Raw genomic sequence first — 12,716 nt, forward strand, 5'->3', positions numbered from 1 at the left:
ATTCGCAGCCGCAGTGACGTACTGGATGGTCATGAACTGTATTTGATTGGTGCAGAAGCCATGCTAACCATCTGCCAGCAGTAAAATCACAGGCAATAGTGGCCTAGCGGGTAGAGGCACGGCTTCACTATCTCAGTATCAGTAGTTCGATCCTCAGTTGGTTACATTATATTTTTATTTTTTAAACGTTCTTTTTTTTTTTTTTTAAACTAATACAGTTACAGTAGTTGGTGCTTATCAAAATCTTTCGGACTTTTCCACAAACAAAAACGATAGTTAATACCCATACTGTACATACTGTACTGCGCTACAGAGAACGTTTTTTTTCAGCAACAATAGATTTCTCCAAACTCAGACACAGACCGACACCTCAGACAATAAGATGTTGATTGCAGTCATATGTTAATTTCAGTCTGCCTTTTTGTTTCGCTGGTAATTGTACATAATTCAAATGCACCTATCAGCTTCATGAAGGATTTCCTTTGTCTCTGCCAGCATAAATTCAGCTACAGTACATTAAAATTGTCAAACAATCCAGTTTGTTTTTCTGCATCTAAACCGTGTAGAATTGCTACGGATCGTCTCTTCATCTCTTGCCTGTATACAAGCACGAGATTCTACCTGTACACCTGGACTATTCATTCTGCTGAATCCAAAGTCAAGTTGTTGCTGCTTTCGTGTTTCTACCGTTTTACCATCATACTGCCTTCCTTCCGCAAGAACACTACTGTATCTTCTCGCTGGAGCAGTAAGTACACTATACAGTAGTACAGTCATTTGTACATTTCACTGATTGCTGCATTACAGTATACAGTAAGCAGCACTACAAAACGGTCCCTGCGCGGAAGCGCTCGGTTCCCACCCTTCCCTTAATGAAGATGTTTCCCTTCTTTCCCTACTGTTCAAATGCACCCGGTGCAGAATACTGTATACTGTACAAGTGCCATTGAGAATATTGTACAATGTGTTAAAATTGCCTGGTGTGTATGGGCCGCAAATCCCCGACTAGCGATGACAGTACTCTATTAGGGTGGGCTACTGTAGGCTGCTAAATACTAGTTCTCTTCGTAATACCATTGGTGTAATACCGTAAAACACGTATTTTTTCCTCAAACGAGGGGACCGGTGTTTTTCTCATGTTTACAGACTGTTTCGCAGAGTCAGTCAGGAGGAGCACATGTGATACAGTATCGTGATTTTCAGCCATGTTGGGAATCGAGATGGCTGCACAGTGCAGTAGAGATAGCGCCATGTGGAATATTGTACAATGTGTTAAAATTGCCTAGTGTGTATGGGACGCAGATCCCCCGCTACATTTGCGAGGGCAGGATCAACTTTCCCTCCCCCTTACTGCACTTCTGCTTCAGGTACTGTACCATACAGTAAGTACCATAATGAACAGTGCATGATTCTCTTGAGGATCATACAGTACACACTAAACGTTTTTCATCTGAAAATTGCCTGGTGTGTATGGTCCAGAGTTCCCCGACTAGCGATGAGAATACTTTATTAGGCTACTGCAGGCTGCCGCTATGGGTATTGTCCGTATAATGTGTAATAAATCCTGGATTGGGGTATTGTCAGTAATATTGTTGTAATACCGTAAATAACGGATCATTTGGCATTTTTTCCCGCATACTGTACTTGTAATTGAAGTAGTCACAGCAATAGGATCACGTGGTATCGTGATTTTCCGCCATTTTAGGGATCAACATGGATGCCACATACAGTACAGTGCAGTGCAGTAGAGATACTGTAGCGCCATTTAGAATATTGTACGTGTTAAAATTGCCTGGTGTGTATAGGCCGCAGATCCCCGACTAGCGATGACAATACTCTATTAGGGTGGGCTACTACTGGCAGGCTGCTACTATGGGTATTCTCGTATAATCTGTGCAACTGTAAATACTGTTGGTGTAATACTGTAAATACTGTATACTGTAGTAACGTATTTTTTCGCAGTTTGGGGATTTTTGCGCATATTAATAGACTATTTCGCAGACTCAGTCATACTGTTTGTGTAAAAAATCCCCTAGCTGTGTACAAAATCCCCTAGCTGTGGGTGTTCGTATTGTAATACTGTACAGTAATTACTGTACAGTAATACTAGATTACAGGTATCCGGAGAACCAGAATACTGTACCAGTTTATTTTTTTATTTTTTTTATTACATTTTTTATTAATTCATTGCATTATTATTATACAGCAGGAACAGCATGTGGTGTCATTGCATTATTATTATTACAGTATACAGAGGGAGCAGCCTGTGGTGTCATGGCATTACTTTTATATTATACAGGGGGAGCAGCCTGTGGTGTCATGGCATTATTATTATACAGAGGGAGCAGCCTGTGGTGTCATGGCATAATGCCATGACACCACAGTCTGCTCCCCCTGCATAGGCGAATCTAGAATTATGGTAATGGGTGGTCCCAGATCTAGACATAGCAGCAGGGGGACCTTTGCGCGGCGTAGCCGCGCACAAAAAATGGGGCGTGACCTCATGGGAAGGAGGCGTGGCATCACAAAAAGGCGTGTGGTATTACACTTTAGACCATACACAGTAATGCTCATTACACATTTTAGCAAACTCCGTAATACCCATTACACATAAAGCCACACGCCGTAATGCCACTTACACATAAGGCAACACACCATAATGCCCATTACACATTGTGCCACACATCATGATGCCCAGTACATACTATATAACAAACCGTAATGCCCATTACATATTTGCCACATAAGTGCTGCTTACCTACGTGCTCATTGCTAGGGAGTTCTTGCTTGATGGCACCATAGTACCCGTTACACATGATGCCGCACACCATAGTACCCATTACACATGATGCCGCGCAAAATAGTACCCATTACACATGATGCTGCACACATAATGTCCCTTACACATGATGCAGCACACATAATGCCGCTTACACATGATGCTGCACACCGTAATGCCTCTTACACATTAAGCCACACATTATGCGTAATGCCCCCACATACTGCCACTTGTAGCGTCCCTTAAGCAATGTACCCAAAAGTGCCACACTGGAAATTTTTATATGAGCCTTTTCTGCTGCTGCAGGGAGAGATGGAGAGAGGTGCAGCTGCTTCTATGGGGAGAGGAGCAGAGCGCAGCGCAGAGCACGCTCCCACTCCCCTTCTGGTGTCCCCTCTATCCGAGTGGACATTTGAAATATTGTGCGCGCTGTTGTTGTGCGTGACGTCGGGGGAGCACGCCGGGCGCCGGCACCACATGATTAAAGGGGGGGGAAGGGCTGAGGTGAAAGCGGGAAGAAGAATTGGAGTGGAAGCTGCCGGGGTGACAGTCATTGACAGCTGGGCAGAGAGCAGGGGGCTGCCCGGCTGTATTCAGAGCACTGCAGGTCACGGCTGTTTGAAATAATACCCCTTTCACAACAGAAAATGCAGGGATTTACCCGGGAATATGGTGCCAGGATCATGCAGGGACATTCCCAGGCTGACCCCTTATACACCAGCCTAGTCCCTGCATTTTCTGGTGTGAAGGGGAGAGACAACCACTCCCCTCTCCCTACCCCCCTTTAACCAACCAGCTATATCTTCGGAACCAACTGACCCATTTACATGAGACCAGTATCATATTGAAGAACTTTTGAGTTGGCTTCAAATGATTTTGGTCCCGTGAAACTGGGCTGCTTGGTTCCAGAGAAATCTGCCCTCAAATAACATAAACCATCATGAAATTACATTTAAGAAATATTCACCTCAATATCCCTGGAACCAATTAACCCATATGGATCCAGCCTGGTATCAGATTGAAGGCCCAGCGATTTGGGTTCGACTGAGATCAACCTCGAGCTTCAGTGATGCCGAAGGGGGAACTGGCAGCTGTTGAACTGGGTGGGGGTCGGAATTAGCGGGTCCCATGTTATCCTATTGGGAAAACATTCCAGCTTTGCCTGGTTGTATCTCCGGTTCCCAGGGGGCTAGAGACACGGGGCTGGGCTCATTGGAAAGCCCCATCCCTCAGCTACAAAATGGGCTAATGGGTGGTCCTGTGCACCCCCGGACCACCCCCTAGATTCGCCTATGTCCCCCTGTACAATAATAATTATGACACCACAGGTGGCTCCCCCTGTATAATATACAGTAAAATGAATGCCATGACACCACTGGCTGCTCCCTCTGTATAATAATAATAATGCAATGACACCACATGCTGTTCCTGCTGTACTGTATAATAATAATGCAATGACACCACAGGCTACTCCCGCTGTATAATATACAGTACAGTACAGTAACAATAGTAATACCATGACACAAATTATTATACAGGGGGAGCAGCCTGTGGTGTCATTGCATTATTATTATACAGAGGGAGCAGCCTGTGGTGTCATGGCATTACTTTTATATTATACAGGGGTAGCAGCCTGTGGTGTCATGGCATTATTATTATGCAGAGGGAGCAGCCTGTGGTGTCATGGCATAATGCCATGACACCACAGGCTGCTCCCCCTGTACAATAATAATGACACCACAGGGTGCTCCACCTGTATAATATAAAAGTAATGCCATGACCACAGGCTGCTCCCCCTGTATAATAATTTGTGTCATGGCATTACTATTATTAATAGTAATGCCATGACACAAATTATTATACAGGGGGAGCAGCCTGTGGTGTCATTGCATTATTACAGATACTGTATGTCGTTTTAGATCATGTTAACTTACTACTATCCTGTGTTTTATCCTCGACCAGGCTCCTCCTGTCCTGCTGCGGCTCCACAAATTTCTGTTCCCCTCTCTGCGGCCTCCTGAAGCGTCCCCCACGAGTTGCTCTGCGGGCGGCCCCAGCCTTCCTCCAGTCTCTGAGTGCAGACGCGTGGGTGGGAGGCGTCAACGTCATGACGTCCACACCGCACCCAGCGTCTGCCGACTGCCACTGGGGATAAGAGGGAACAGGCTGCCGGCCGGAGCCCTCCTCCACGTAGCCGTGGAGGCCGGCGGCCATGTTGCTGTGGCCTCAGACATCATTTAAAAAACCACAGTAACATGGCCGCCGGCAGTGAAAAAACAAACAAACGGCAATGCGGCCTCAGAAACGGGCGCGGCGGCGCGGCCCGCAGCACACCTGCCAGAGCGGCCTGGGGGGCAGATGGCATCCTGCCCCCCGGCCCAGCCCGCCCCTGCCTCCACCCCTCCTAGTCTGTCTGTCTAAGCCCCATCTGTTAACGTACTGTACTTTTGTTTATCGCTTCATCCCTTTTATTGAAAAAAAAAGCTCATGTCTATGCAGTACGGTCACATAATTTTCGGTACTTGTGACTTACAGTATCTGGGCAGCCAATGTTGAAATTGTATGCCAGTACCCTAAGCATGCGATTTGATGCGATTTCCCTTGAAATTCCTTTGAAGAGAAAATTGCTGTTGCATTGTATGCTATTGTATTGCATGCGATGCGATTTGATGCGATTTTAATACTGTACTGTATGTACAGATGTACCCAGATGCCTGTTTCATACAGTATGTGAAATGGCCCCCCAGACCCCATTTTTAATTGTATTCCCACCCTGATGGCTAAATGCCCCCATTGTTAACGCCACCCCACTATCAACGCCAACCCGAAGCGTGGCGAGCGGCGGCGTTACGCGTCCTCCGACCTTTTCATACCCCCACAATCCACGTCGGCGTGGAGTTGATTTTATATAGTGTGGCGAGCGCAAGTGGGGTGGCGTTAACAATGGGGGCATTTAGCCATCAGGGTGGGAATACAATAAAAAATGGGGTCAATTGTATGATTGTATGCGATGCAATTTGACGCGATTTTAGGTGCGATGAAGAAAATCAGGCGCCCAAATAAGTCACAAGTACTGTACCTACTGTAATTTTCACTACTGTAATACCATAATACAATACTGTATGCTACTGTATTGTACTGTAACTAATGTACTGTACTGTACAGTATGTACTGTATTAACTTGAATCTTATTGTTGTGTATTGTAGAGTGCACTGCCTACTGAAGATGGTGAAAACAAAAAAATTCTATTCTGGAGAACCTACACTTGCATGTCCCAAGAGAATGGCTGCATTAGTGCCAAACATTAAAAATAATATCGTTAAGAAGAAAGCAGGAAAAGAAAATATTCCTGTTGTCAAACTACGGAAAAATGCCAAGGCCAAGAACAAGTCTTTGTTCGCGACTATAGGAGAATCTCACGATGACTGTCTGGTGCAAGACATTAACACTGATGCACAGCAAGACATTAACACAGTGACAGATGTGTCAGTTCCCGTAGATAATGACTTGCACCCTTTGGAGCTTCACATTACACCTCTGGAACAAAAATCTCAATCACCGTCCCGTAGGAAACTTAACTTTCTGGATCACAACCCACCACAATGTAGCTGCACAGGGCTGGTGAGAGACATTTTGGGCAAGATGACCCACCTGGAAACCCAAAACAATGGACTGTCTGTACATGTGGATGAACTGAAAGCGGAAATTCATGTACTGACAGGACAAATTAAAGTGCTGTCAGGAGGTCTGATTGACATGCTTGCTCAAGCCAAACAATGGCAAGCTGCTACAGGGCCACCCATTACACCCACAACATCTAATCCAGTACAATCACAATTTGACTGCCCTGATGCATTTGAAACAGAGGATTTTGACTTGGAAATGACCCAACCAACCACATCTTTCCACTTTTCTGATTTGGAGATGACACCAGCTTCATCCAACCGATTGGCCAGCCCTAGCATGGACACAGAAACTGTTTTACCAAATGAATTGGTGAACATGGACACAACACCAGTGTCATCTCACTGGTTGCCTGCCACACATAATGCTTCAGATACACAACAACGTCAGACCAACTTAACAAGTACCCCACTGACATCTCACTGGTTGGCTGACAGACACAATGCACCATCCCAAGCCTCTAACAACATGGACACTGCAATGGTTGCATCATCCCAATTGTCCCCTGGAAATATGATCGTCGCAACCTTACCTCAACATCAAAGAACATCACCTCTACATGAAAGAACACCTAGAATCATACCCAAAGAATTGTGCGCTGTGGGGATTTCCTTGCCTGACATGCCGCTCAAAGTCATCACAGCTGAGGGTGTCAACACTCTCTTTAAAGCAGCGAAGATGGAAATGCACCGTTATGCACAACAGATTTTCCAAGAGCATGTTTCTTTTGACCTGTATAAGAATTGGTGCAATCGGGTCAATTATGATGGGCAACGTAATAAATTTGCAATCCCAGAAAATCTGCGCCTCGATATAGTGACACGGCTCATGGGGAAATTTGAGCTTACAAAGGCTGATTGTACAAAGATAAAGGACACTATAAATGGATTGCTACGGATGCCCAGAGTTACACGCTGGACGTGCTTACTGTAGCACAGCAACTGGAGACGTCTCTTCAAACTGGCATCTACTGTACTCACAGAACAAAGGACTGGCAATGAAATGGAAAAAAAGTACGTTTATGATCTTACTGTACTGTATCTCTCTCCCTCTCTCCCATCCCCTTCCAACATACTGTATCTCTCTCTCCCCCCCCCCCCCTGACATCCTTGTGACCATTCAGTACTAACGCTATTCTCTTTTCTTCTCTCCCCATGCCACTCTACAATGAGCAAAATCAAGCGAGTTTGGGACCGAGAACAAAGGACTGGCAATGAAATGGAAAAAAAGTACGTTTATGATCTTACTGTACATTACTGTATCTCTCTCCCTCTCTCCCATCCCCTTCCCCTGCCAACATGTTCCCCCCCCCCCCCCCCCCCGAAACCCTTGTGACCATTCAGTACTAATGCTATTCTTTTTTCTTCAACCCTTATCCACCACATGCCACTCTACAATGAGCAAAATCAAGCGTGTTTGGGACCGAGAACAAAGGACTGGCAATGAAATGGAAAAAAAGTACGTTTATGATCTTACTGTACATTACTGTATCTCTCTCCCTCTCTCCCATCCCCTTCCCCTGCCAACATTTCCCCCCCCCCCCCCCCCCTAAACCCTTGTGACCATTCAGTACTAATGCTATTCTTTTTTCTTCAACCCTTATCCACCACATGCCACTCTACAATGAGCAAAATCAAGCGAGTTTGGGACCGAGAACAAAGGACTGGCAATGAAATGGAAAAAAAGTACGTTTATGATCTTACTGTACATTACTGTATCTCTCTCCCTCTCTCCTATCCCCTTCCCCTGCCAACATGTCTCCCCCCCCCCCCCCCCGAAACCCTTGTGACCATTCAGTACTAATGCTATTCTTTATTCTTCTCCCCTTATCCACCACATGCCACTCTACAATGAGCAAAATCAAGCGAGTTTGGGACCGAGAACAAAGGACTGGCAATGAAATGGAAAAAAAGTACGTTTACTGTATGATCTTACTGTACATTACTGTATCTCTCTCCCTCTCTCCCATCCCCTTCCCCTGCCAACATGTGTCTCCCCCCCCCCCCCGAAACCCTTGTGACCATTCAGTACTAACGTTACTGTATTCTTTATTCTTCTCTCCCATTATCCACCATGACACTCTACCATGAGCAAAATCAAGCGTGTTTGGGACCGAGAACAAAGGACTGGCAATGAAATGGAAAAAAAGTACGTTTATGATCTTACTGTACTGTACATTATCTCTCTCCCTCTCTCCCATCCCCTTCCCCTGCCAACATGTCCCCCCCCCCCCCCCCGAAACCCTTGTGACCATTCAGTACTAACGCTATTCTTTTTTCTTCTCCCCTTATCCACCACATGCCACTCTACAATGAGCAAAATCAAGCGTGTTTTGGATAGAGAACAAAGGACAGCCACGCCTTGCAAAAAGCTTTGTTGTGACCAACAGTACTTTAAATTATTGTACCTAAAATACTGTATGACTTTGTCCTGTTTAAATTAATGTGCTGTGTTTTTTTTATTTTATTTTTTATTATACTGTATTTGAAGTCCCCACACATGATTCAAATTGTACAGTATGGTACTGTGTAAAGAAGTTTTGGAAAGATGTACTGTACTGACACCTGCCCAGTAGACTGTACTGTAATAATTACAAACTGCAAACCATCTTTAATGAAACGTACTGACAGTAATGATTGTTATAAATTTTTTATTAAAAAAAAAAAAAAAATTATATTAATTCTAATAATAAATTGAAAATCCGATTTATTATCATCTGCAGCATTTGCACCACTCTTCTTAATTCTTCTGTGAAAATAAACAAACAAACAATGTACAGTTTTAGAACAGAAATACTGTACATGTTGAATACTGTACTTTACAGTACAGTAAGCATTACTATTACTACAGTATACTGTACTGTACTGTACTTTACCTCTATCCATGGGTGGATTTGGATGAGGGGTGGAGGCTGCCTCGTCCTCTTGTACCCTTGGCACTGTGGAAAAATGAGAAAATATGCTTTAAAAATAAAGTTTTTATTACTGTAGTATTATTATTATTACTTGTAATACACTAGTTACTGTATGGTTATTACTGTAAAGTACAGTAAGTGTGCGATATGACGTGCAGCATATGGCAGCAGCTCAAAAGGGAAGGAGGCTGCTGCCAGGGCAATAAGATGTAATCCCTGGCATCGAGCAATAAATCCCTGGCATCAAGCATGTAACATCTAGCAATGAGAATGCACTGTAGGTAATACCACTTTCACATCGCAGACCCGTTTTAAAAACCGGTATTTTAAACCGGTAATTAAAACGGGTCAGAGCCTTAATAGTGGCCAGATTACCGTTTTAAATGCAGGTTTCAGTGTCATTCACATTGCAGTTGAAACGTTTCATTCTGAACACGTTTCAAGGCAGTGTGTGACCATTGCCTGTCATTATTGCCTGTCGGCAGCAGCGCGGAGGGGAGGAAGAGTGTCACAGTCTGAGTGCTGTTGCTGCTGCTGTCTATCCACTCGTCCCTTCTTATTTACATCAACTTGCTGCCGCCGCCCCCACCGTGCACTGTAATAGCATCACTGCCGCCGCTGCCTGTCAGGCTGGGCGGCTGGGGAAGAGCGACCTAGAGCCGGGCTGCTGCCTGTAATCCCCACCCTGCATGGATGCGCCGCCGCACGGTTAGCCCCTGTACCAATGCACAGCGTCCGTGCGGCCATGTAAGCGGCTCCTGTGCGGTACTCGCCGTGTGACAGTGCCTGACAGTCACGCAGCGGCCGCTGCCTTCGTCCCCGCAGCGCTGCCCTTGTGTTCATCCCTGGTACATAGCCGCATTCCCCGCCGCACGCTTCCCGATGCCGAGGAGATGCAGAGCCGGAAGATGGTAGAGATGAAGCCGGGGGGCACCGTGCTGGGGAGCGGGGAGAGCGCACTGGCCCTGTCCGCCCGGCAGCACTGCGAGCTCATCCAGAACATGATCGACATCTCCATGTCCAACCTGCGGGAGCTCCGCACGCAGTGTGCCGCCTCTAACGACCTCACGCAGCAGGAGATCCGGACCCTGGAGGTGGGTAATAATGGGCAGCAGCTGCCTCCCTGCCGCTCCCTGTCCTGTGACTATAGAGAGAGGGTGCAGCAGTAATGCCCCGCAGCGGGGCTAGTAGTGGGAACTGTACTGGGATGTGCTTGTGTTGTTTGCCTGAAATACCGTTTCAGACAAACTGTACACATTCACATTGCAGAAAAAACGGCAAGGAACCGTGTAGGACTCTGCTTTTTACACGGTTAAATTGAAACGGTAAATCGGCTGTGGTGCATTCACAGTGCAGCCTTAAACGTTTTAAAAAGGGAAAAAAACGGCAATATACCGTTTTAAAAGTGCGATGTGAAAGGGGTATAAGCCGCAGTTGTGTGGCATAATACTGTACAGTACAGTATGTAATGGGCATTACGGTGTGTGGCATAATGTGTGTCAAATAATGTGTAATGGGCAATACAGTACAGTACAGTATGTGGCCTAATGTGTAATGGCCATTATAGTGTATAGCATTCTGTGTAATGGCCATTACTGTGTGTACCATTATGTGTGATGGGCAGCATGGTGTGTGGCATAATGTGTAATGGGCATCACGGTGTGAGGCTTAATGTTGAATGGGCATCACGGTCTGAGGCATAATGTGTAATGTCTGTGTGACATGTAATAGGCATTACGAAGTGTGAGGTGTACCATGTAATGGGCATCACAGTGAGGGCATCACAGTTTGCAGTGCAATGGGCATTACGGTGTGTGGCATAACGTGTAACGGTGTATTGTTACGGTATATTACGGACACTGTCCTTAAAGGTGTATTCGCAGATTAGAGACAGAGTACTGCGAAGGGATCTATTATTAAGGTATTGGTTCTTTGGTGTATAATACACAATAAAGGTACGCTACGCTGCGCCACGATTTGTTCGCACATACTGTACCTACTGTAGGTATAAAAGGTACGCTGGTTACGGACATAATACGTAACCTAGGCTTTTCACTTACAGTATTGTCCTTTGGTCATAATAAATCAACATTAACAATTGGTGGGGGGGCCTGTAGAATGCCCGCAGGGTACCAGCGTGGGCCAATGGCACGCCAAGAAAAGACACAATTAGGAGAGAAAGAAAAAAAAAACACAAACTCAAAAAAGAAATGACAGGACTTACTCTCAGACGGAGCGGCTGAGGCGCTGGGGGCTGTTATGGTGCCCTGGTCTGCAATCGGAGTCACTGTGGGAAAATGTCAAAAATGAGAACAAGTGCTGTTTACTGTTAATAAACTTACCGTACTCTTATTACTGTAAATAGGGCGGGGGTGGCTTTACAAAAAGGCGTGGACTGAATTTTATAAAGTGCTGCGCCCGCCATACTATACTTTAGATGATCCACTCTGCTCCAAAGTGGATAAGACACATACTGTACTGTACTGTAATGTACCGCTGCGCATTCCCTGCTTACGGCTGCCCTGGATAGTGGTTGTTTCAAAAGGAGGCATTTGCCAGTGCAGTACCGGATGTACACTAGTACTGCCAGTGGCAATTGCCTCCTTTTGTGCATCAGAGGCATTGGCGCAACGCTCCACCCCCACCCCCCTGACATGGACACAACGCTGACTACGCAGGGCTGCGCTAGGCTGCCATTGGCCCACGCTACCAGCGTGGGCCAATGACACGCCAACAAAAGACACAATTACAGTAGGAGAGAAAGAAAAAAAAAAAACACAAACTCAATAAAGAAATGACAGGACTTACTCTCAGATGGAGCGGCTGAGGCGGTGGGGGCTGGAAGGGTGCCCTGGTCTACAATTGGAGTCACTGTGGGAAAATGTCAAAAATGAGAACAAGTGCTGTTTACTGTTAATAAACTTACCGTACTCTTATTACTGTAAATAGGGCGGGGGTGGCTTTACAAAAATGACGTGCAGCATACGCAGCAGCTCAAAAGGGAAGGAGGCTGCTGTGGCTCTGGCATGTGGCAATGCAGTTTAAAAAGGAAGAAGGCTGCGGCTCCGGCAGGTACTGTATCTGATACGAAGAGTGCTTAATGCTTCCCGAAAGTGTGTGCAGTGTGCCCCCAAGCAATGAGCATGAAACTTCCACTGTCAATTAGCATTTAACCACCCCCTTCTCAGGTAGCATGGAACCCCTGGTAAAATGCATGTTACCCCCTGGAAATGAGCAGTTCACCCCACCCCCCTGGCAATTAGCATTTCACACCCTCTGGCAACGAGCATGAGACACCTGGAATGGAGCATGTAGACCAGGGCAATAAGATGTAATCC

General features: G+C 45.8%; 2 protein-coding genes across 3 annotated transcripts in view; both read left to right on the forward strand.

Annotated features, from left to right (window-relative positions):
• The window catches only part of LOC146061613 (uncharacterized), a 39,455-nt gene extending 31,690 nt beyond the window's left edge, over nt 1–7,765 (forward strand). The window contains exons 1-2 of one of the 2 annotated variants that reach the window (XM_083174473.1): nt 102–748; nt 5,987–7,765. In XM_083174473.1, coding sequence (XP_083030599.1) covers nt 6,006–7,397 — 1,392 coding nt within the window. In that variant the 5' untranslated portion in view covers nt 102–748; nt 5,987–6,005 and the 3' untranslated portion in view covers nt 7,398–7,765. Of the gene's footprint in view, nt 1–101; nt 749–5,986 lie in introns of those variants that run through there. The other variant, XM_083174474.1, reaches the window with a different exon arrangement.
• LOC146059475 (uncharacterized) overlaps nt 1–12,716 on the forward strand; it is a 105,292-nt gene that overhangs the window by 74,397 nt on the left and 18,179 nt on the right. The window lies entirely within an intron of this gene.

Source organism: Crinia signifera, chromosome 1 (genome assembly GCF_055691185.1).
Source record: "Crinia signifera chromosome 1, ASM5569118v1, whole genome shotgun sequence".
Classification (NCBI taxonomy): Eukaryota; Metazoa; Chordata; class Amphibia; order Anura; family Myobatrachidae; genus Crinia; species Crinia signifera.